Below are 25,258 nucleotides of genomic sequence, written 5' to 3' on the forward strand. Positions count from 1 at the left end.
TTTGTGTTATGAACTTTTATGTAGAAATAGACATTGATGCAATCTCTAAATTAAAAACTTTGGAAAATAAATCTAGGATCATTCAAACTCTAATTTCAACAAAATTATTGATGAATTGAATGTATAGATAAGCAAACCTAATGAAACTAAAATTGATCAAATCTAAGTAAAAATAAGTTGAAACAAGCAATTGAAATGCGGTGGAAAACTTCAAAATATTAATTGAAGGAACAAATTATTTTTTATCGTTGCATGCTTACAATTAAAATGAGTGTCTGGAGAAAAATCAAATGAGCCTTAATTTTGATGTTGTTAAGGCACTTAAATACAAAAATAAATGATTTATAAATAAGGAAATCATTAGTTATTCGATGGAGTATCATACAATTTTGACTAAATTTATCAAATCATATAAAAGGGACAAACTTAAAAGAAAGAGCTAGGAGATCTAAGGAATTATACAGCTATATACAATAGTTAATAGTAATGACACTAACATCATCTAATCAATGTTTCTCAACTTTCTCTTATCCATAATGTCCCAACTATAACACCTAAGAAAATAATGTATTGTTCTATTTATTCTAACACGATCTATTAAAGGTAACTTGTTAAATTTTTCCATTGAACCCTCTTGCATGCGTACGAGAATGTTCAATATGCATGTGAATGTCTGAATTTTTTCTGAAGAGGGTCCCAGGATTATGCGTGCATGGTTCAGAAATATGAAAATTTCTCCTTGGGGCGCCATCATGTCAAGGTCAGTAATGTCATAGTTTTGAACCCTGTATTTTGGCCAGATTAATTCTGAACTACGGTGCCGTGCCCTTTTTCGGGGAGCACTGTGAGACGTAAGATTTGGGTGCTGTAAGCCCAATTTTTATATTAAAATATTCATTTCCACTATTTTAAAATATATCAAAATCCATTTCTTCTCCTTAAAGTAATTGGTTAGAGAGAGAGAGAGAGAGAGAGAGAGAGAGAGAGAGGATTTCTAGAGGGAGAGCTAGAGTTTGAACGACTTTTCCATTTTCTTCTTCTCCTATTTCTCCCTCATAGCAGTTGCCAAAGACTCCCTTCTACTTCCTCTTCATTTCTTTCTCTCCAAAACAGCCATGAAAGTCACCTCTTCCCTCTTTTCTCTCTTCCACGTAATGTTTCCCTGAATCAATGTTGTTATTAGGGAAGGGTTCCTTTTCTCCTATCTTCCTTCTCTTGGATCGAGGTTGATTCTTCCTCCTCCCATTTATGTTGTTTGAGGTCATTCAACAAGAGTAAGTTAATATTATTATTCTTGTTATTTAAATTCCTAGATTTGATTCGCGGCATCATATCTTAATTTTGTAATTTTATTCGAATTGTAAGTTTTCTTTTTTATGTTATGATTTAGTTCATCAATTAGCACTACAAGAGAATCGACTATTTCTAACTGAATTTTTGACTGATCATAAGCCAACAGAATTAGCGACGGGGTTACCAACAGATATTAAAATGGAAAAACATGTGAGAGTTTTTTTTGTGTGTGGATTTTTGGCCAAATTTTTTGTCAAAAATTTCTGTCTACACTTTCCACTGGAAAATATGCCAGATTTAAATAGCTAACATGTGGTTGTCATGACAACAGAGCTAGAGCATGTTCGAAAATCATAAGTTAACATATAGATGCAAATGCAACAAAGTCAGATACTGGAGGAGCTTTAGAGAATGAGAGAAAAATTTAGTGGAAAACAACTAGTGTTGGCAGAGGAGGAGAATGACAATACAAATTTTGACTAGACTGTCTGCGTTTGTAAATGTTATGTCGAGTTTTCATTATATAAGAACTGTATGTTTATTGTAAAAGTATTTGGTAACTGTAGAACATTTGCACTATCAATTAGGGGTGTCAATATTTGAAACGACACGAAAATCCAACCCGAAAATTTTGGGTTGGAAACGGGTCAAACGGGTTAGGTTCGGGTTCCCGGATTTGACCCGTTTGAAAAACAGGTCAGGTTGACCCGATGGGTTGACGGGTCAACCCGAAAACCCATTTAGAGTGAACTGCTCACGCTGCCCTAGGCTGCCCGCACCTGCCCAGGCTACCCGCGCAGCTGTCCGCGCTCTGCCCGTGGCTGCCTACGAGCTACCCGAGTTTGCCATCACAGATGCTGCAGCTCGCGAGTCATGCCGCGCGTTGCCCCAGTCTGCCCGCATCCTCGCGCCCGCGCCCGCTGCTCGACTGATCCGGGCACCCGCGAGCTCGCGTTCAGCCTGCGCGCCCGCGTGCCGTTTGCACGCCCGAGTACCCCCGTTTACGCTCGCGTTCCGCCGCCTGCATTCCATGTCGGGTCGGGTCAACCCGGCAACCCGACATGTCATGTCCGGGTTCGAGTTTCTGACCCGTTTACCTACCCGGGTCAGGTTAGGGTCGACTCGATTTAACCTGGGCCAGTTCCGGGTTCGACCCGAACCCGACCCGTGACCCGAAATTGACACCCCTGTATCAATGATCAGCTTGTGCTAAACGCGTAAAAATTATGGCAGATACGTTGTTAATCCACCAGAATTTTCGGTAGAATATTCCACAGGCAATTCGTCCAATAAATGTTGTTTTCTCTATATACTATCTGCAAGAAAAGAATGCGCTGAAATTTTCTTTCGTAAAATTATTTTTGACTCACGTTTTATCGATGGAATAAATTTCGCTAGAAATATGTCGAAAAGCTATATTTCCGACAGATATTGCATATGTTCTAATGAAAATATTCATAAGAAATAACTCATTTTCCTATAGTGTAGGAAATCCTATAATATTTAGATTCCTTCAACTTCATTATTTCATGATAAATATTAAAGGTTTGACAAATAAAATTTATGTTAGGTTGTGCAAGCTTTGTGTTCTATGTATTGGAGCCTTATAGTTTTATATTAAATTAGAATTTATTATTTGTAAAACTTTCAAGTTTTGTTCTCAAGATGTGATCAGTTGAGCATCTATTGACTTTGGGTAAGTAACTGCTATTTGTTTTAGAATAAACATATCATTCTTTGTTAGGAATGCTATTCTTGCTGCTTGTGAAGGGTTTCTGGATATTAGGTTATCATTTATATTTTCAATGTTTATTTATTACTATTGTGCAAGTTAGAAATATTATTTATGGCTCATATTGAAAACTTCATATAATAGGAATATCAATACTTCGATTTATTTATGCATGAGCTTTTATCACTTAAAAAGGTTCATGATATAGAAAATTTAATTAATACACATCAATTTTATTTAATGCAGTACATGATGCTCATGTTGTTAATAGCGTTTGATTATATAAATTATGATTGTCATATTGATTTATATAACACATGTTGATTATTTGTAAAAGCATTTGCACTATTTTATTGTGTGTATGTTGGTAGAACTCTATTAGATTTCGGCTAGCTAGGCGGACATGCCCTAATTAGATTGTCGACTCTATAGAAAATCAATAGATTACATTGAGTTGGTATTTAACTTCCCAATGATAAATTTTTGACAAATATACTATAGTTCATATGATTATGAATATTTGAATATAATTGGACAATATATGAAAATAAGGAATGCCAGAGTAATCATTTTGAAGTACAAGAATACTTAGTGTGGTGATGTGGTCTATTTGTAAGCATTAAAATGTTTTGGCATGAGTAGCTATTTGACCAGTACATGAGTATACTAGAATTTATAGTAGGAGACATGTGTAATTGTTACATTTATATAGTGACAATAAGTTACTATTTTCACCTTTTGATTGTTCATATTACATGCCTCATCCCTTTGTTGCTTATATTTTAATATATATGAGTTATTTGCTAAATTTGATTTATCAAACTCATCCAATGTCTATTTTGACAACAAGTTATTCAGGCGTGTTTAGCGGACTATCATCTCACGAGTTGAGTAACCAGTAGTTGACTGTTTTTGATATTTTATATTTTTTAGTAGTTTATTATGTTTTTGATTTTCAGGATTAGGTAATTTCTTTCCTATTAGTCAACCTATTACATTCTTTTGCTTGTCTTAGTATCATTGCTTATATATTGTGTCCTGAAATATTCGGGGCGGTAGAGAAATATAAATTTTAACGTCTTGCCTTTGTACGAAGATCTAGTACACAATAAGATGAAAAGAGATGGTGCAGTATTTATAAGAAATAATAATATTTTTATGTGAAAAACCCTACAAGGGAAAAATCAAGGGCCTAGCCTAGTTTGAGTAAATCCATTAGTATTTACAGCTTATTACAAATGAAGACCTTCATTGGACGGAAGGCATTGGCTTGATATAACAAATATACATTATATAAAATGCATTACGTGGTGGAAATTGAAAGAATCAAAATTGATAGGTTCGTTTGGTCGGCATGACCATTGTCGGCTAACGACAGAGGTTGGAAACACTTTTGTCATGCAACGGAGGTCAAAAGGGCCGTAGTCGACGGGCGACAGAGGTCAGAAGTATTATAGTTGGCGGGCGCTGAAGGTCATAAAGAATGTTGTATGGTAGTGAAGGTCAGAAGGATCATAGTTGTTGGGCAACGAAGGTTGGAAAGACCATTGTCAAGTGATAGAGGTTGGAATGGCAGTAGTTGGTGGGCGACAAAGATCAAAAAGACCATTATCGGGTGGAAGTCTAACAAGAATTGGAAGCCGGGTGGAAGTTCAATGTCAGTCGGTGGTCAGACAAAAGTATGACGTCAGTCAGCAGCGGGGGTAGAAGGTCGGCGTCAATCAGCGGCCAGGTGGAATTCCGACATTAATAGATGGAAGTCTAGCAGAAGTCGGTAGCCGGGTGGAATTCCAACGTTAGTTGGCAGAAGTCCGACGTTAGTCGGTAGCCGGGTGAATGTCCAACAACAGTCGGCGCTGGTTGATAGAAGTATGGTGGTAAGAGAACTTTTCCTTATCTTCATTCTCTTATTGCTTGGCCCTCTTCCCTCTCATGATAAATGAGATGTTTATTGCAGTTTTATGGGAGTAACATGGCTAGGAATATTAAAGATGAATTGAGAATGGTTTGAATAGATAGCCGATGTTGATTCTCTTGATCATTGACCGCTTATTGCATATTTGAATGTCTTAATGATATATCAAAATTTGATGATCTTAGGCTCGTAAGAGAAGCCGGTTTTCGGGTTGAACCGAATCGGCCGTCAGACCGGTTCACGGTCGAACCGGCCGGTCCGGTCCGGTTTTAAAAGCACTGACTATAAGTATGTCACGTTTGAAAATTGTTTGGTAATCCAACTTATGGATTGAACCTTCCAAATGTGTTTCGGGGCTTCGATTTGAACCCATTTGGGCTCTGATTGAGTAGAATTTGATGTCATTCAATTCGACTAAAAGTTTGTTGAAATTGGAATTCAGATGGTCCCCAATTAAATTTTAGAAGTTACCAAGTTGATTTTGCTTTGAGATTCATGCCCGATCAAGATAATGTTTTTATGATATATCAATATATATATTCTCACTTGGATTTAAATTATCCTCTTTGTGAATACAAAATAGATCTTATATTTCTTCATCGTGTTCAATATTTTCAACGTGTACTTGCTCCTAGACCTTTTGTATGACAGGAGTGACAAAGACTACACAATCATCAATATTGGTCGACAATAGAGTTGGACAAATACTTATATAATTATTAAATTTCTTGCAAATCCCAAAAATTTTCTATACGTTCGAACCGGTAGAAATTTAATTAATTTATAGATTTCTTTAAGGGGTGATCTAGTCTATAATTTTTTTGAGGAAATTCAAATGAGTTTTTTTGGTCCTACTTAATTTGTCTTTTAAATTTTGATAAAAGGACAAAATTTTTAAAATTTTGAAAATTTTAAAATTTTGATGAGAGCTTTTCTTAAAAATAATATAGTTATACTTTTGCACTTGTATTATACAATCGATAATTTTTTTTTAAAAATTTTAAATAAAATTGATTTTAAGTTTTTGCGCATATTCTTATAAATATTTAATCTTCACTAAAAGTTTAATAATCGGAGTTAAAAAGCCCGACCCCTCCTCCGCCACGTCGAATTATTTTAGCTTTACCTTTCTTCCTGAGCGACATTTTGACGCTGGACTCTGGGGATAAGGAGGTAAATCATAAATTTTGAAATAATCCCCATTGCAGGAGATTGACTTGAAACTTGGAACGGTGAGACTTCCATTAGATTCCTTTCTTCCGATCGTCTCTTGGATCTTTCCTGGAGCGGAATGTTGGACTTTCTACTACCATCCCTCGATCTCTTTCAAGCTTTGAGCTTTGATCTCGTTTTCTGTTGGTAGGAAAGAGACAAATGCCATTTGAATTCAGCTAAATTTTCATGCGCTAGGATTTTCCTTAATATTCTCTTGTTTTCTGCTGTTATATACGTAACAAGTTTAGATCTCGAAAATTTCTGGTTTTTCCTCTCCACTTCAGGTTGTTCTACTACGGCTTTTAGCAACCTAAACGTCGTTTTTTTTTTCTTGGTTTTTAAAACAATGCATTCTTCAAGTTGATCGATAATGGAGTCGTCTTTTCATACTTCAAAGAACAAGTCCAAGATCTTCTACCACTTCTCAAAGCTGCGCAAACCGAGATCTGCTGGATTTCGCCCCTCCGGAGAAAACCCTAAATTGATTCAACATTCCCAAATTGAGAGCTATGAAGATGAAGATGTTGGTTATTGCGATGATAGTCGAGACCGTAAAGTCCATCCCCATCCCTTCGAATATGTCCACCTTGCAGGCTCTGAACATTCGGAAGAAGCCATTGTTTCAAAACTGTTTGATTCGATTTCTGCTCTCAAATCTGCTTATGTTCAGCTTCAGCAAGCTCACATCCCTTATGAGTCCCAAAAGATTCGAGCTGCAGACCAGCTAGTAGAATCTGAGCTACTCTCGATTTCAGAACTGAAGAATTCCTATATACAAAAGCGCAGGAACATGACCGAAGCTTTGACATTTCTCCATATGGAGATTGAGGAACACAGAAAGCTTGAACGGGTAAAGAAATGTGCATTGATGGCCAAGGATTCTGATATTCAAGATTTGAGGTCTAAGATTAAGTCGGTGATTGAAAGGAATAAAGTGTTAGAAGCTTTGATCAACAAGACACAATTACCTGAAGTGGAACTGTTTGAAACCAACCAGGCATGGACGCCTCAATTGTTTTCCAAAGTTTTCATGTTGGCATCTAAATCGATACATGATTTTACAAAATTATTGATTAACTTGATGAAGGCGTCAAGTTGGGATCTAGATCTAGCTGCTAATGCTATCTGCAATTCAATCACCTACACTGAATGATCTCATAAAAAATTTGCATTTGAGGCTTTTCTCTCCCATGTAATGCTTGGTTGCACTCATGATGAATGCTTTAAGCCATGTCACTTTGAGCAAGTTATGCACCTTGTTGACCCCTTTGATGCTCTGATGCAAGAACCAGATTCTGAATTTGGGAGATTTTGTCGATCCAAGTATCTTGATGCAGTTCCTTCGAAGATGGAGGGATCATTCTTTGGTAATTTGGATCAGAGATCGTTAGTGTTAAGCGGTCAACATCCAAGAACACTTTTTTATAAATCGTTTGTGAGAATGGCAAGAAGGGTCTGGGCTTTACAGGTTATCGCACATTCCTTCATTCCAAAAGCGCAGACCTTCTATTGTAAGAGAGGGACTAAGTTTTCAAAGCAGTATATGGAGAGTGTGGTCAGCACAAGTCATCTGGTAATGCCAACTGAAGAGCTGGGGTTTGATGTTGCGTTTACAGTGATGCCAGGGTTTAGTATTGGTAGTCATATCAACCGTTGCAAGGTTTATCTCTGCAGGATAGGCTCTTAGGGCATCTCCAACTGAAAAACCCATTTTACACTCTAAAATGTAGTAAAATTTCAAATTTGCGTAATTCATCTCCAATCGAACTTCATTTCTCTCCTCGTTCGCACGTTTCCTGTGAAGGTAACCATCTCTCTACTATGTTGCACGCTTTTCTCCTCTTTCCCGCTCTTCTTCGGTAAATTCGCAGGCGAGGGTTTTTTGGCACAGGTGAATAGTCCGAATTTTGACGTGAGATTTGGAGTTCAAATACAACGAATGGCAGACGACATACGGTGGTATGCAGTTCGATTGGAGATGATCTTAAAGGAATTGCATTTTTGTAAGTTCAAGACAAGCTCTTTCTTCTTGTAGGTGAACCATATATATATACATTGATTTGGGATGTTGAAGTGGCTCTTGTAGACCTTCCTATGGTAAAGAAAACATTGGAATTGCCGAAAAATTGTAATATAAACTTGTGATTGATACTATTAGTTTTTGTTCAGCACTATATAAGCAGTTATAGACCTTGGCTGAGAATGGAGGAATTAAATTACCATTCAATCGGAATTACAAGAAAATTTGAATGACCTTTTGAACACATTGAAAATAGAGTCCCAGCTAGATGAATAAAGCACCAACAACGCTATAATAGCATGAAAACCTCATCTTGAGAAGAGCTTGAAGAAAAAGTTGGTAGATTTGGAATCCCCCAAGCATGCCACATGAACATATCTTCCAAACTTGTCGACTTGCCTCGGCTCCTCTCTGGTGTCTCTCTTGCAAATCTTGCATGTTTTGTCCACCCACCCTTCTTCCACATATTGGCCTTTAACTGAGGTTGAACAAACAGAGTAATAAGATTTCCAGCAAATGTCCATCACAGTTACGAGTTAGCAGTTATTTAAATAGGTCAGTCTGTTCTTAAGTTTTTGTAGGACCTGTTTATCTATTAGTCTGTTTAGGATTTTTTTCTTTTTTTTTTTTTAATTTTGTTTTCAAGGTGCTGTCTTAGGTAAAATTATAATTTTCTTGCTTTTAAAATTCTTTTTCTAGTGAGGAATAATTTTGTGCAATTAAATCATTTAGAGTGTGGTAGCTCTAAAAAAATTTATCATCTGATTTTTTTTAAAGAAAAAATTATAATATCAACAATAATTTCATAACAATTTTTCCCAAATAAACCCTATAGTATGCTTGGAGCTACCCTTTCATAGATTTATTTTTTAGATAAGAGCTCGTTTTGTTTAGCTATAGCTTCATGTTTGTTTTTATCATGAAGAAGATGGGTGAGCTTGTGCCCTCAACTTTAAGCTGGGTGCAACCAAGCTCAATTCAACTTATCTATCTCTCAATACTCAACTTATTTACCCCTTAATACTAGGTTAAAAAGCATGACAAACGAGCTCACCATCAACATAAGATTTGAAGAAATCCTTGTAGGTGCCACCAATCTTCCTCCGAAGGGCACCGTACTGAAACAAATATAAACCCTCAATTCTTAACGTAATTGCAACACAAAACAATCAATCAAAAAGAATAAGAAGCCATCAATCAATCCTTTATACCTGCTCTCTGTTCATCTGGCCTCCGGATTTAGTGGCCTCCTTAGCTTCTTCAATAAGCTGGGCATCCTGAGAAGATCTGGCCTGAGAGAAATCTAGAGCCTCTGTGATGCTACTGAACAGAGACTGCTTACTTATCTTCTGCTCGCCTTCTTCTCCCCCGTTCTGTTCACCTGTAGCCCGAATTCCTCCAACTCTTGTAGTAGCTCTATTGCATCTAAGGCTTATGGATTTGGAGGACAAACTTATTGATTTGGGAAAGCAGTTATGAGAAGAGGAGAGAGGAAGAGCCCTCATGCCCATTCTTTCTTTTCTACTACCTAGCTGTTTTTTCTTGAGTAATAAGAAATCTAGAGTTATATCTGAAGCAGAAGGAAAAGGCCAATAAACATATTTACATGGAAGGACGCAGTTGTGCCACGTGGTCTCTGTGATGCCTCCGTAGACGTGGCACAACACAACTCAGTAAATAATTCTGATGGATAGGTTAAGACTTGCCTCTCAAGTTGAGAGGCTGAACCAACTAAAAGTCTCAAAGGATTTAGTGGCGTTGCTTTGTTTGAGCCAATACCACATATATTTCACAATTCCATAATAGAAATTTGAGAACAATATGTAAGCTGCATTCAGAAATTATTCTGACCAAGAGCAGGACCAGCTTAACTAGAATCATAATAGTCTGATGTCTATGGCTTCGTTTGATTCCCCTCGACTTTTTTTTTTCGTTCTTAAACGAAGGTATTACAACGGAGAACTAGAAATTTTTTTCTTCCCGGATAGGCAAAAATACGGAGGTGTAGCAAATGGTATTTTGAAAAAGTCGTGTAAACAAACAATAAAATAATAATTTTTTCGCCTATTGAAATTGGAAATATATAACTTACAGCCAACCAAACGAGGCCTATATAACATAGAAATTGTGTACAGGGGTAGCAAGGGATTGGAGAATGAAAGGTAATCTATTTTCTCCTGACATCACCTCTCACCAAGCAGATGCAAACTGATGAATCAAGCTGTCCCGCTCTAATAAATTTACAATTTCAAGGCCGGAACTACAGCACCTGCCTTCCCAATTGGGCTTCTAGGGGGAAATTACAAGTTAGAAGGCGCGTTTTAGGCTTTGTTTGGGACGGATTTTTTACTGTTTCTTAAATTATCTTTCTAGCACAAAAAATTTAATTTTTGTACTAAAAAATTGCTTTAAGAAGTATAAGAAAACCGTCCCAAAACGAAACCTTAGACACAGAATGAATTGTTTACAGTACACAACTTCAAAACACATAGACCATGCCAACTTCAAGAAGTGAAGCTGGAGGCACACGGAGAGCTACTTCAGGGCCACGGCAGTTCCTTTTCAGGAAGTTGTAACCAATGTCTATTGCAAACTTCTTGAAGATGTGTGAACCTGGCTTTGTCTTTACATGTGAATTCCCCAGAATGAATGCAGTGCCAGCCTCACATGCCTCATATAGATCATTAAGCTCTTCACTCACTGGGCTAACCAAACTCGGACCGCTTCTCTCCTCTATCAAGAATCTCACCTTCTTGCCAACTACTGCAGGTTTTATCTCTGCATTGCTCTCACTGCTTGACAATTCCACAGACACACTACCAAAGCCAAAGGTTTCTTCTATCTCATTGATACAAGAACTTCCAATAACTGTTAGTCTTCTATCAGCTTCATCCATTGATTGTCTTTCATGGCCACTGTCATACTTCGCTTCCATCCTTATAAAGTCGGAAAGGCTAGCTACAAGTTCGGTCTCAAAAGAGTTCACATCCTGGTGCACATCACGATACCCATATCGAACAATGCACCTATACGATCGATGTTCTTCAGGCCCGACACGGCCTAAAAGGTATCTTTCAGCAGGAGGCACAAATGGGACAGGTACATATTTGATGCAAACGAAGACGACGATGCGGTGGTAGGCAGGAAGGTTAGTGATGAAACGGGAGAAGTTTGAAGGAACTCCAGAAATAAGATCAGTGTACACAAGGCCGATTCCAGGTACACGTGCAACTCCAATGTTCTGACCCAGGGCCAAGAGCCATTCAATTGACACTTTGTTTTGGAAATCATGTTCATACTTCTTAGTTGTAGCATAATGCCAGATGAACATGATGGACATGAGAAGGATGGCAAGAAGGATTGGTAGCCAAGCACCATCAAGAAACTTTGTGAGAGAAGCAGAGAAGTAGAAAATTTCAATGGAGCCAAAAAATATGAGGAAGGATAGAGCTAGAAGAGGGGATCTTTTCCAGGATAGGATCATGACCAAGGATGTGAGACATGTGGTTACCAGCATTACTGTCATCAACGCTAGACCTGCACAGTAGGAGAGTTTTTTATTAAATTAATCAACAAGGAATTTGAACTACGACCTTACTGTCTTTAATAATTTTAGGGTTTAATCCAAAAAACAAAAAGCTCAAATTCAAGCATTACTGATAAACAAGCCACTGGTAGAGAAAAGGGAGGAAAAATTACCATAACATTGTGCAAGCGGATGGTAATCAGAACATGAAATGGGCAAAATCTAATGTATGGAGCTCCCATCAATGCAGGGCCAATCTGAGATCTAGGAGGGATTTTTTTATTGGGAAATTTACATATATACTACTTTATACCATCCTATGTACATATTTAACACCCAAAACTTTAATATTACATACATATCACCATATATTATTTTAATATCAAATATATCATTAATATTTCCTTCCTATCACTCATATATTTCATTTCTACCACTCTTATTTGATATGAAAATGAACTATGGGTGGTATATATGTAATATTAAAGTTTTAGATGTTAAAAATGTAATAGAATAGTATATGATGATATGTATGTAAATTTTCCTTTTTTTTGGGCGGCCGGGGGGATTCACAATATTTGAAAATTACATCCCAAAAAACATAGGGAGTGAATATCAAATGAGGATTCAAAACATTAGAAAGTGAACAAGTTCCATCAATGCATAACAAGGAACTTTCATGTTACAAGTGAGGATTGAGGAATCAATAGAAAACGAAAGTAATATTGATGTAGTTGAAAAGTAGCCCTACCTTGTGCATTTCCCAAGTGCTTCAAGTTTCTAAACCCAACAGCAACAGCTATGCATAGGATCATAAGTATCCAATTGATCTCTGGTATATAAATCTGACCACTTATCTTGTCAGATGTGTGAATGACCTTAACCCTTGGGAAGCAACCATGAGCTTGGCTCTGGTTTATGATGGAGAAGGTACAGCTAATGATTGCCTGGCTTCCAACTGCAGCAGCAAAGATTGCCAATATAAGCACAGGCCATCTGATCACTTCTGCATAAAAGAAGGGAAATTTTCAATGCATTAAAGTCAGATCAGCAAGTCTGCCTTAAAGTTCAGATTATAGTGAACAATAGAACAAATAAGAACAAAAATACAAATATTAATTATTTCAGTCAAGAATGAAAAGTCTTTCAAGCTTCCTTTAATTTGCAAATTAAATGGGTTGGTATCTTGGAAATAAAAGATTAGGCAATCTAATGACGCAACACTCATTTATAATAGCCGAGCCTAGCTTTTCTTTGCGAGAGGTTAGATGAAATACAAATGGGCATTGATGACATTTAAATTTTAATAAAACTTAATTTTTTTTAGGCTCGCTGAAATAACTGTAGAGTGACAATGAAAACTCAAACAGCCAAGCAAAAGGAAACAAGAAATAATCAGAATTCTGGTTGTGGATTATTTTTCATAGCTAATTCTTACGGGCTAGTTTATTTTACTGTAAGTGCTTGGATCTCAATTCCAAAAGTGAAATTTTTCCCCAAATTGATGTCTCCCTCCCTCTTCATCTCACTCTCTTGCAAGAAAGCTCAAGAAGCGCTCAAGAATTCCTCACAATTTGCTAACAATATTGAGGTGAGCTGCAGTGATATTTAATTGTTTTATAAGACTTTTGTAATGATTACTCCTTTAGTTATTGGATCTATCTATAATGACCTGACTTAAATATGATAAAACTTGCATGATTATTTATGATTGCTGAGTTTCGTTGGATATTTAGATTTAATTTTATGCCTAGTTTATTCATCGGTTTATATGATTTTGATTTGGAAAGAATTTAAGTACAATTTACTGATTTTTGATACGATGGAAATTGACCTTAGTGCATTGAGTTAATTTTTTAAGATTTATTCTATCTCCAATTTGTCATGGATAGAATCACTAGACATTTGCAAGATGTTGTACTCTAGTATATGCTTTTTGCTGATGATATTCTTTTTGTTGATAAGACTAGAAAGGGGGTTGAAGATAAACTTGAATTATAGAGGTCAACCTTAGAGTCTAAAAGTTTTTATTTTAGTAGATCTAAAGTTGAATATATGGAGTATAATTTTAGTAATAATAGATCTAGTGTGGGGATTGTGACTTTTGACGATCGAGTCATTAATAAGAGTACATGTTTTAGATATTTTGGGTCTATTGTTCAGAGAGATGGTAAAATAGATGGGTAGATTATTAGTAGAATTCAAGTTGGATGGTTGAAGTGGAGGAATGCATCGGGCTTCTTGTGTTATAGAAAAACTCCCCTCAAACTTAAGAAAAAATTCTATAACATGGTAGTGAGATCTAAAATGTTTTATGGTGTAGAATGTTGGTCATTAAAAGAGAAGCATAATATTAAGTTAAGTGTTGCAGACATGAGGATGCTCAGGTGGATGAGTCACTTTACTCTTAGAGACAAAATACGAAATGAGAATATACGTGAAAAGGTTGAAATAGCTCCAGTGGAAGATAAGATTAGAGAGAGTCTCCTTAGATGGTTTGGTCACATAAAACGACGACCTTCCAATGATCCGATTAGGAAAATAAATGTATTAGATTTGGCTTTTGTTAAGAAAGGTAGAGGTAGACCTACAAGACTTAGTTATAAAATATTAGAAATGACATTTCTTTATTAGATTTAAATGAGAATTTGACTCTTAACATGACACAATGGAGAAAAATGATTCATGTAGCCAACCCCATGTAATGGGTAAAGGCTTCATGTTGTTGTTATAGGTTGCTGTCAAAGACCCTTCATCGGTGCAACAATTTACCTACAAATATGGGGAGTAGGCATATGATGAACATAAGCATTCACAAGCTTTCATAGCTGAAAGCAATGAACACTATGGCACCTTTATGATCAATTATCGTTTAATGTTGATCAAATACATTGATCTATTGCAATCAAACACCGGATGATGCGCAACAAATGTGGCAATACCCCTGCGAATACAAATGAATGAATTTGAGTAAGAAAATTGGAGCTGATGATAATCTTCATGGAAATTATGTAGAAAGATGCAGTAATCCCTACTACATTCACTTGCAAACACCATGAAGGAGAAAGGTCCTACGAGATCTAAGTAGGGTCCAGATAAGCATAAAGGAATTGTCGGGGAATATAGTCTAGTCAACATCAAGATTCAAATGAGCCCATTGACCTGTATGCAAAAGGCAACGAGAGATATGCTGCCGATGTAAGGAATCTCATGATCATACAGGAGTTTGTGTGAGGGTTCAATGACACTGTAGGAGACCCATTCCACATTCAATATGTCAATTGTAACCAGAAGAATACAACATGCAGTGAAAACGATAAATTATTAATTCATGCCAGTGGTCACTGATTTTGAAGTACATGGCATCAGTAAGGACGCAGTCATCCAAAATTGAAATGATTGATTCTTTAATTAAGCCAAAAGCAGAAAATGATGATGATGGCATAATAAGGGAATTGCTTGATGATTTTTTATACAAATTCTGTGAAGAGAAAGCTAGATCAAATCAGTATTTTTAGGAATGAAAACCCAAAGGTGAAGGATATACAGTATACAATAGTTCCTATGGGTAGCTGTAGAAGACCCGTTACGCATCCAACATATCACCTACGGACGAATACAAGAGAACTACATCAAATGCGAGCTTCTATAGGCCGTTGTAGGGAATTCCACCATATATCCAAAAATTCCCCGCACATGCATTGTAATATGTATGCATACATGTATACAAAAAGGGAAAGTGCAATCACAAAACCTGCATGGGCTTCGACGAGCATGTTATGGGTACACATGACGTCTAAGGATGTTGCACGGGTCAATAAGTGAATTTAAGTTCGAACCCAATCCTTCTATATGGCTAAATAGAAGTCGACAAAGTTCAAACTATCGAACAAATACACGATCACGACAGCGATCAGAATATTTGTTTTAATACATTCATATTAGACCTTCAAGGCTTATAACCAATAAATTTTACTGAAATATGTATAAAGCTTGCAAAGAACCTGATCCTCCATTGACAAGCAGACAGAGCCGACAAGGTTCAACCCATAAAATACAATGACCCCATATATCCTAATGATGGGTGTGTTGAACCAAAAAATCTCAACCGAAGGGGTCAATTCCAAATGTTCTAAATACACCATAAATGCCTCGAATTCCCATAAAATCCAAAATTTCAAAAATACCAAAACTCCAAGATATTTAAAATTTAAACTAACCATTAACCACTTAAAGCACAAAAAAATTCATCCATCCTCTGCAACGGTTTACCGAGGTGGACAATATTAAAAACTACTCTTGCTTAAAAAGAGCTAATGTCTAGTCGTGAATATCATTTGGATTCATTCTCAATATGTCACTTGTCTGCAAGAATATGGCACGTGTCCTCTAACTAGTGGTTTCACTATCAAATTGCACCGCATGATAAATGATTATGACAGGGGTCCTTTGAACCGGGTGGTTAGCCACCAAATGGGTCACTAAATTATGGTTATGGCCAGAGCCCGTATGCACCTCAATGGCATCAAATCTTTGAGATATGAATCAATATGATATAATCGATGGGCACAAAGCCCTCTATTAGCTAAGGTGAATTCAAATTTGTTCCCTTAGACAAACATTCATCCCAAGTCTATAAGATTCCCTTCGACGATGCAACTCATGGTTGCCGACAAGAATCCTTCTGTTAGGTTGAGTCAACTACCTCATTTGACTAAGTTGACCAGGGACCATGATGGCCTAGGATGACAGAACTATGGAATCTTGATCGGGTCCATCATCCATTCCCCCACCATCCTCTTTAAGTGCAAAGTGGTAAAATTTTTAATTTTAAATATCAAATTCTCCAATACTTTAGACCCATGCTGCTACCATACACCCGAAAATATTTATCTACAGATATAACGTATCTCATTGATGACTAGCCTTAATCGAAAGTTCTCTCTCGTTATCGGGAGTGGTAATTAACTATAAGGACTTGCGTCTATAGGAAACCAAAACTCAGATCATAAAGCCCTCACAAAATGAGGGTGAAATCTCTGGGTAGTGCCTTATCTACAAGCCTAATATGCCTTCCTAAAATTTACTCCGGAACCTAATCTGTTAAAACTCCCCTGAAAAACAATGGGGGAGGCAGGGGATGAATTTTCAGAGCCCACAATATTATAGGCAACTTGATGATTTTGATATATGGTTGGGAAATTGGGATAGGACTAATGATGATGATGTTGACAACTAGACAATTTTCAAGATATGCTAAACCTAATAGAAATGCACACTAATCGACTGACAAATCTTAAATATAAGCAATTTGAGCATGGCTAAGACCCTTTGGTCCAAACTCAAACTCAACATAAACTTGAATATCCCCTTAAACTGAGCCAGCTTGACTCAAAATCAATGACTCAAATTTCTTCGAAGTTGGACATGTAAAGATAAGCTTATTATTGCTTCCCAAACCTAATCTAAAATAAATTTGGGCGTTAGCTAATGATACATAAGTATCTATAAATGAGTACATATATAAGCACACATAGTCATCTACTTAAGCATGCATTTATATGAATAATCATCTACACACTTGTAGATAAATAAACATATAACACTCAAGTTCTCTTAAATTCCTATCAAGCAAGCCGTTCTTGGTTCCAAAATGATTTGCCCTATAAATTTTTACAGGCAATTTCAAATTAATTGATATAATTCTAGTTAGATCAAGTTATTTTTGGACTATTATCAAGTTATTTCATTTTCGTGCATACTATCAACTTTACAAAGTTCCCAATATGGATTATGTATAAAGCAATAGCACCAGAAGATTTATAACTCGACAAGGATTAAGCACTATGATGCACACACACGGATACAACGACACGACACAACACGATACGGACACGACATTTTTTGAAAATATAGGACACGGGTACAGCGCGAACACGACATTACATTTTTTTTATATATTGTATAGATATTCATGTAATATCATATTAGAAATGACAAATAATAATAAATGAATGGCATGATAATTTGTCTAGCTTATAATATAAAATGTTTAGTACAAAATGTCTAGTACAACCATAAAAATATAAGCAAATAATCATTTATTACAACATCAAGCATTTAAGCTTCAACTACTAAGATTAGCTTCAGAGGTTTGTTTTTTGCCTTAAATATCATCATCATTGAATATCATTACTTTCAACTTTGTTTCATCAAGAGAAAGATTTGCAATAGTTCATTGCTTATCATATAGTGAAAGTTGGTTCTTCTTTGTATCTATTTACTTCTCTAGTTCGCTAGTTCTCTCCCATAATTTTAATTAACCTCTAATATAAATCACAAAGAATGTATCCATTTACTTTTATAATTCTCTAATCCTCTAGTTCTCTCTCATAATAGTTCATTTGATATCATATATTATTCTTTATTCTATTAATCTTAAATCTTTTCTATTCTAAATATTTTCTAACTTTTCACCTATTTCAACAAATCTCATCAACTAGAATTACAATAAGGAAAGCACATAAGGATATTTTAGACAAAATAAAAATTCTTCATATTCCATGTCACTAAAAATTGCAAACACAAATAGGCATAAAAGTTTTCAATAATCATTACTGCCTCTCAAAAAAAAAAAAAAAGATTCATTCTTTAATAATCATACCTTTCAATAATCATATTAATATACAAGTGAATATGATGTTTTATTTGATTTAGCAAATATAAAAATATAAAACTTTTATAATTTAAAATAATTTTATCATAAAAAATTAGGACACGTGTGTCCCAGCCATGTATGACACGTGTCCCAGCCATGCTGGGTTAAATTTAAACATTACTTTAATTGGACACATGTCCGCCGTGTCCCAACTGTGTCGGACACGGACACATGTCTATGTCCGACACTGGATTCTCTTTTCAAGAGGTGAGTCAGTGCATCATAGATTAAGCATTAAAGTACAAATAATACTCATTGTATATTAGGTAGCTCATGGCAAGTAATCTAACACGTGTGCAAAGAAGAAGCCACAAAATTTACCTGGAACGTAAACATAAAATCCAATTTTGTAGCCAGAATCAATCATATGATGTTTTGATAGATAAGCAGCTTGACCCATATACGCCAAAATAAGTGATGGATAGACTATCAATGTGAATGCAATCTGAAATTGGTAGAAAATAAGAAAATGGCATTTAAACCTTCAAAAGAAAAATAAACCAGCAAAAAGCACAAGAAGTACCTGCATGGATAAGTATGAGAAGTGGCCAAGATCTGCAAACATTGCTTCTGATCCTGCAATACATTCCATGAAACTTAGGAAAACTCTACATACCGATCAACAAAATTTATGCTAGCTACTTCATTAATAAAAAAAGCAATATACTATTTCTGTGCCACCATGAAAAATCAGAACCCTTCAAAATAACTTTACTTCCCGCAAAACAAAATCTTTGCAGCCAAAAGAAAATGATGATAAACTTCAGTGGGTTAAAGACTTAATGAAGCAATAGATGGAGGGTTAACCATATTTATGTAAATATAGAGAATTTCATAAACATCTTTTTTAATGTTTGATTCAAAAAGGTACCTGTGATGCATAACAAGATCCCCCCCAATGACATCCAGCCACCTTTCTTTGTTTTTTTCAAAAAGTTGAACATATAGTATGGAGAAAGGGCCTGGAAGATGCTTGGGTTCCACGTAGCAATATTGTATATGCCAAGTGCACTGATGCAAATCAGCCAGACCAATATGATGGGGGCAAATAGGAAACTAACCCGGTGAGTGCCATAATGTTGAAGTGCAAAAAGACACATAATTATGAAGCAGGTGATAGGAACCACCGCATCTACATAAAGCAAACAATGAGGATCTCATTAACTGCACCAAAATTCATCATAACTGATAATATCGAACAGATAGTAACAGATATTAATTTGGCAGCATTTTAAAATAACAAGCAAGCTGTGTGAGAGAGAAGATCATGGCATTAACGAAATAACTTCTCCTCGAAAAATTCTACTGATGCGGAGTATTTAAACTAAGTACAGTTTTAGGAATAGATTAGCTCTTGTACCTAATTCTCTAGTGTTTTCTAGTATATTCTATAGCCAGCTTATATATGGAGCATTGTAGTACGATGGGTGTATTGATGAAAATATATTCTCTTTGAAATTTTTTGAAGCTTAGTTCTTGTCTTTGTTCCCTGGATTGGGAATTTCCTTCAAACATGTCTGATTCTTCCGACGATCACCACATCATCTACTTTTTCTTGCTACAGGTTTCCATATACTTATTTCATCGGATCATTTGGTGAGCTGCTTAATAGCAGGGGATACAAAGAATGGGCAATTTTCAAACCTCTACTATTTCCATGATAGCAATTGTTGTACAAAAGCATTAAATTGTCTGAGAAAAGCTAAACTTAAGTTCTAAATTGTCACATCCAGTGAGTGAACACATTCCGTCATGTAAAACAATATTTAGCACCTCATACAACCAAAGGATATAATTATTTTATCTGATTCAAGATGTATAATTCATATAGATAAACATTAATCATAAATTCATTCTAAAGTAGTATTGAATTTAAACTTCAATCATAAGTAGAATGATTAAATAAGAATGGCCCCTTCAAATGAAATGATGTAGCAGCTGATCCACTAGCCTCCCCAAATCATAATTCATCTGAACAGGTACTAAATTTGGTTAAGCCAAAAGATCTGCAATTAGCCAAGTCAAATCAAAACCAATGGATTTCATACAAGCTTAAAACAAGCATTGAGACATACGGTATCAAATTGGGACTTCAATTCATTCTTAATGGGTCCAAATAATTAATTTTAGGCATGATTTCATGACACTGAACAAAAGAGGCCAATTTTAAAAAAGATTATCAAGCATGGAGAAAATAAAGGTTCAAGGAAACAAATGGATCTTCCGATTCCTATGCAAAAAGGAGATAAGGTAAGGAAATGATCCAAAATTCAAGCTGAATCTGATAAACAAGATGGGTCGGGCACAAAAGGAGATGTGAGTCAATGTAAATAAATATAATATTCTAATTTCAACCCATAAAATCCTTTTTTCTTTCTCTTGGTGGTCCTGAATTCATATTCTGAGGTGATCATTTTTAGTCAGCAATTATTCTATTTAGTTGTTTTTTTTTTTTTTAACTTTTGAGCCAATTAAGGCAAATGCATACACACAACACATGTGCAAGCTTCAAATCTAAGACCTCTTGTTGGTAGCTAAAACTCTCAATCAACAGATCAAGGTGTGTTGTATGATCTTGTTAAAGTAGTTCCTACATTTAGGCTAGATTTGAAGTTTCATATAATTCTATTATTTTATTTATTAAGTGAATGGATGCCTATTTTCTTTATGCATGAAAAGCAATACAGGAGGAATTCCCAACAAACCCTAGATTACAAGAAACCGAAGATTTACATTCTTAATTTCAAACAGAAACTTTTATCATGTTTGCTCTGCTAGGGAATTCCCAACCCACTCTATTCTCTGCTGGTTGGGTGGCCTCCATTGCCTGCTTCTTCCTTTTCTAGCCCTGTAGCATTTTTTTCTGTTTGCTTTGTTCGGTGGGTTGCTGGCGTTGTGGATTTCAGAGGAGGAAGTCCAAGCACTCGTTTCTCCTTTTGAATTCGCATTACTTGGCAAATTTCCAGGCCGAATACCTTCCATTGACACTATTAGAAAATTTTTCTTCAATATGAAATTGAATGGTGATTGTTAGGTCACTATCCTCAACCCTAGGAATGTCTTGATCAAGTTGTTCAACGATTTAGATTACTGTAAGGTTTTTGCTCATCGTTCATACTTTGTGAGTAACTATTTTATGAAATTAGTTAAATGGACACCATCTTTGGATATTGATGTTGATTCTCCTATCATTCCTATTTGGATTTTGTTTCCTAATTTGCGGACTCACTTTTTCTCTCCACGTATACTCTTTGGTTTGGGCTCCCTGTTCGGTCGGACTTTAAAAACCGATACTGCTACGGCTTTTGGTTCTCGTCCATCTGTTGTCCGCATTCTTGTGGAGTTGGATATCTCCAAAAAAAATTCGGATAAAATTTGGATGGGTTTTGATAAATCAGGTTACATCCAGTCGGTGATAATGAAAGAATTCCCTTCTTACTGCGTGCATTGCAATTCATTAGGTCATTCGAAAGAGGATTGTCGTATTTTACATCCTCATCTCAATCCTTCAATTAAACCCCTTCCAGTCAATTTAGAGGCTCATCCCTCTTCAGATACTCTATGCATTGTTGGTGACAGTGTGAAAAATCCTATTGTAACTCATGTTAAGCCGAATGAGGGTGAGGCTAATGGGGAAAATTTCACTGAGGTTGCTGATCTTGTTTAGGGAGTTGCCAACCCGTCGTTTGTTGCTTTGCCGGTGGCTCCTTCATGTGTAATTAATGAGGATGTTGTTGAGGATCATGAGCTGAATCATTGCTTAGTCAATTTGGTAGCTCGTCCTATTGTTTCTCCAGGTTCTAATGTGGATGTCAGTGATGATGAACTTGTGATTTTCGGTGATCCTGTGGACCGTGATTTGGTTTCACCTGCGAGTGGGATTTTGCCTGTTGAGAGTGGTGAGATGGCTAATTCTTTGGTTACAGCGGCACAATTTAGCCCTTTGTTGTTTGAGGATGTTAATGTTAATGTGCTTCTGGTCGATGTGCTTATATCAGTTATTTCGAGTGATCCTTTGTTTGCTCAACTTGCTTGTAAATCAAGAGATAAGGAGGTGTTGAATGATGACTGGTTTGATGATGGCATTTCCTATGCTGGTGGGGAGGAAATGAATGAGAAAGAATTGGAGTCTTGGGATAATTTTGATTCAAGTATTTTTCAAATTGTTGACGTTGATTTTTTAAAAAGAGTGGTAAGCATAGAAAACAAAAATCCTAAAAGAAATGATTTTTTTGTTTGAGTTTAGCTTTCTTTCTGCTATTGGAGCATGCTTGCTTGGGGGTGATTTCTTTTGTTGATTAGTGTGGGTGCTGCTCTCAGTTTTATTGAACGGATTGTTTTGGGGAGTTTGTTGGTTTGGCTTTCACGGATTGAGGACCGGGCAATGATGTGGAGCTTTTTTAATCATCACCTGAACGTTGTGGCTTTTTCTTGCTCTATGCGGTGATCTTTTTGGGATATCAGATTATGCTTTGACCATTTCATCTGTGTGGGCAATTGCTTGCTTCCTCCTCTGGATGATTTGGTGGTAAAAAGCTTCTTGCCGATGATTGAGCCCGGCTGACTTTTGCCTTTTCCACTGCTTGTTGTTTCCTCTTTGATGTTTTTTGTATTGTGTTTTTGTCTTTTGTCCTTGGTAGGACTTGTATCTATTTTATTTTTGTTAACGCGTAGGTCCCTTTGTGGGTTTTATCAAAAAAAAAATCTTAATTTCTTCCAAAAACCCCCAATATTACATAAAAATTCTACTTCTTCCATAGCATTATGCATCATTTTTCTCAAGTTAAGAAGATATCACAATCCTATTGTATTGTAATGTCAGGTTGATTCTAGATCAATAGCAAAAATAAATTAAAGTTTGCATTTGAAGAGCTAATTATATATTTGAAATTAAATATGCCCATGTTCTGCTCATCACTAAATAATTTTCTAAAAACATGAAGGAGTATATATCAAGGCGCAAAAAAATAGCTCGAATTTTGGAAGGTAAAATAAAACTTACATTCGTGGTGCTGCTTTGACATTGAAAGTTCAAGTCCTGAAACTGCTGAGAAAACTGAAGGATGAAAGTAAAAAACCATTAGCAAACACTTGAAGAAATTTGGCAGATTACAGTGTTATCATTCTAGAATGAGGAAAATGCACCTGACATAGTTGGAGTCAGGACTCCATCTCCAATCACCATACCAGTACCAAGCATTACTACTATAAGAAGAACAGTGTGCAAGTTTTTATGCTTCTCCAGCAAAATTTTGATTCTCGAATTAGTTTCTGTTTCAGTTGGGGGCTCTATTGTGTATGTAGAAAGTTGTTCATCAGCAAGCTGCCTATTTGGCAGAAGGCTGACATTTGCATGTCTGCATATCAAGGAATATAGAGCAAAAGTACCACCTGCAGCAAAACAAAGATAATTAGATCCCTAAGAACAAACCCCTCACTAAAAAGAAAGATCCATCTAGTCGATACTTACCCTCGCCATTATCATCTGCTCTAAGAACTATGAAGACATATTTGAACAGAGGGAGAAGGGTAAGGGTCCAGAAAACAAAGGAAAGCGCACCATAAATCTCTATATTCGAATCAGAATGTTCAATATCTTCTGCAAATGTGGATTTGTAAACATATAGAGGAGAAATACTCAAGTCACCATACGCGACTCCCAAACTCTGATATGCCAGAAGCAAGACGGCCTTCCACGAAACCTTCTGAAACAAATAATTGGAACACAAGATATCAGGAAGCTTAGTTCCTTCCCAAAAGATTACAGACACAATGATCGGGGAAAAAAAAATTGCCACATAAACAAAATATCCTGAATCACTTAAAAAAAGAGCACCAGAATCAAAATACAACAATATAAGACATGTAGATTTAATTTGAGCAGCTTTAGCAAGGCGAAAGTTCCCAAGAAATGCTAAAAGTAAATCGATCGATATCCAAACAATAATAACAGTATAATTTCTAGTCTGAAACTACCTTTTGATGATCGTCGCTTTTTCCAGACTCGGGATCCATAGTAAAATTCCACAAAAATGCTGAAAATTGCTTTTTTCTCTCTAAAAACCAGCCCAACAAAACAGTATAAGTTACTCAAAAAGAAAGAAAGTGATGAAATAATCAAGAAAGTGAAATCGATAAAGAAGAAGACAAAAGGTAAGCTAAAAAATTCCGCCTTACGGCAGATCTCTGTCAACAATGCTACGAAACCTAATAAAGGCTGGAAGAAATCAACACCTTTCACTCCCTGGTCATCTGTATTTCCATAAATTAAGAGAAACCGCACTACCAATTATTCTCCAACTTCAAAAGCATTCAAAGAAGGGAAGGCCAACCATAAAAATTTTCAAATGAGAATCAGCCACTTGTGAGAAGACAACTTCATTATCTTTTAAATTAGAAGAACAAATCCAAATTTAGGTGAGAATAAAAAAGTGAAAACTGCATAGCAGAGTGACATCTAGAAACATGAAAGAGACGTGCCACGGCATCGAGATACGAAATTCATGGATGATATAATCCACTGTAAGTGAGCAATACCAATCCCCCTCTACGTTCGGGCGCCCACTACATTAAAGAAATCGAAGTTCTATTTTTTAATCATCTGATGCATGCATGCGGTGCACCAACATTTTTTCTCAATAAGATGTGCATACTCGTATCTGGCATCACAAATGTCTTCCACTCCTCCAATACATGTCGAATACGTCGAAAATGTGTCATTTGACACGTGTGTTTGACAAGAGTCTTAAATATTTTATAAATTTTTTAAATATAATTTATTGTATTTTGCGGGATTTAAACTAAATTTCTTATTTCTCCATAGTCTAAGACCGAGTGGC

The 25,258-nt window shown here is 36.0% G+C and overlaps 3 protein-coding genes across 4 annotated transcripts; 1 reads left to right on the forward strand and 2 right to left on the reverse strand.

The window, feature by feature from the left end:
• The first annotated feature begins 6,525 nt into the window (after nt 1-6,525).
• LOC110101532 (protein GRAVITROPIC IN THE LIGHT 1-like) lies at nt 6,526-7,308 on the forward strand. Its single transcript, XM_028696801.1, has one exon. It carries the CDS (start codon nt 6,526-6,528, stop codon nt 7,306-7,308), a length of 783 nt encoding a protein of 260 aa, XP_028552634.1.
• A 1,039-nt stretch (nt 7,309-8,347) lies between these two features.
• Nucleotides 8,348-9,729, reverse strand: LOC110101533. Its single transcript, XM_020829460.2, has 3 exons — nt 9,387-9,729; nt 9,230-9,293; nt 8,348-8,653 (listed from the first exon to the last, which is right to left on the reverse strand). Exons 1-3 carry the CDS (start codon nt 9,684-9,686, stop codon nt 8,484-8,486), a joined length of 534 nt encoding a protein of 177 aa, XP_020685119.1. The 5' UTR covers nt 9,687-9,729; the 3' UTR covers nt 8,348-8,483.
• A 490-nt stretch (nt 9,730-10,219) lies between these two features.
• LOC110101507 (probable potassium transporter 9) lies at nt 10,220-24,821 on the reverse strand. 2 transcript variants are annotated; one of them, XM_020829424.2, is made up of 10 exons: nt 24,654-24,821; nt 24,396-24,475; nt 23,890-24,124; nt 23,565-23,810; nt 23,422-23,475; nt 19,291-19,551; nt 18,943-18,995; nt 18,741-18,864; nt 12,453-12,707; nt 10,220-11,712 (listed from the first exon to the last, which is right to left on the reverse strand). In XM_020829424.2, the coding sequence occupies exons 2-10, from the start codon at nt 24,432-24,434 to the stop codon at nt 10,655-10,657; spliced, it is 2,325 nt and encodes a 774-aa protein (XP_020685083.1). In that variant the 5' UTR covers nt 24,435-24,475; nt 24,654-24,821; the 3' UTR covers nt 10,220-10,654. The 2 variants fall into 2 exon arrangements, with proteins under 2 accessions (XP_020685083.1, XP_028552695.1); XM_028696862.1 differs by lacking the exon at nt 24,654-24,821 and having other exon boundaries at nt 24,396-24,627.
• Nucleotides 24,822-25,258: the final 437 nt, after the last annotated feature.

The sequence above is a fragment of the Dendrobium catenatum genome, unplaced genomic scaffold (assembly GCF_001605985.2).
Source record: "Dendrobium catenatum unplaced genomic scaffold, ASM160598v2 fragScaff_scaffold_847, whole genome shotgun sequence".
Lineage (NCBI taxonomy): Eukaryota > Viridiplantae > Streptophyta > Magnoliopsida > Asparagales > Orchidaceae > Dendrobium > Dendrobium catenatum.

What these genes read in the sequence shown, in the direction of transcription:
- LOC110101507 (XM_020829424.2), bottom strand. Translation starts at nt 24,434, where the DNA reads ATGGATCCCGAGTCTGGAAAAAGCGACGATCATCAAAAG. An exon ending in AAAGCGACGATCATCAAAAG is followed by an intron (nt 24,125 to 24,395) that starts GTAGTTTCAGAC and finishes TATTTGTTTCAG; the next exon opens with AAGGTTTCGTGGAAGGCCGT. An exon ending in GTCAAAGCAGCACCACGAAT is followed by an intron (nt 19,552 to 23,421) that starts GTAAGTTTTATT and finishes TGCTTTATGTAG; the next exon opens with ATGCGGTGGTTCCTATCACC.
- LOC110101533 (XM_020829460.2), bottom strand. Translation starts at nt 9,686, where the DNA reads ATGGGCATGAGGGCTCTTCCTCTCTCCTCTTCTCATAACTGCTTTCCC. An exon ending in GCCAGATGAACAGAGAGCAG is followed by an intron (nt 9,294 to 9,386) that starts GTATAAAGGATT and finishes TATTTGTTTCAG; the next exon opens with TACGGTGCCCTTCGGAGGAA. An exon ending in CTTCAAATCTTATGTTGATG is followed by an intron (nt 8,654 to 9,229) that starts GTGAGCTCGTTT and finishes GTTCAACCTCAG; the next exon opens with TTAAAGGCCAATATGTGGAA.
- LOC110101532 (XM_028696801.1), top strand. Translation starts at nt 6,526, where the DNA reads ATGGAGTCGTCTTTTCATACTTCAAAGAACAAGTCCAAGATCTTCTAC.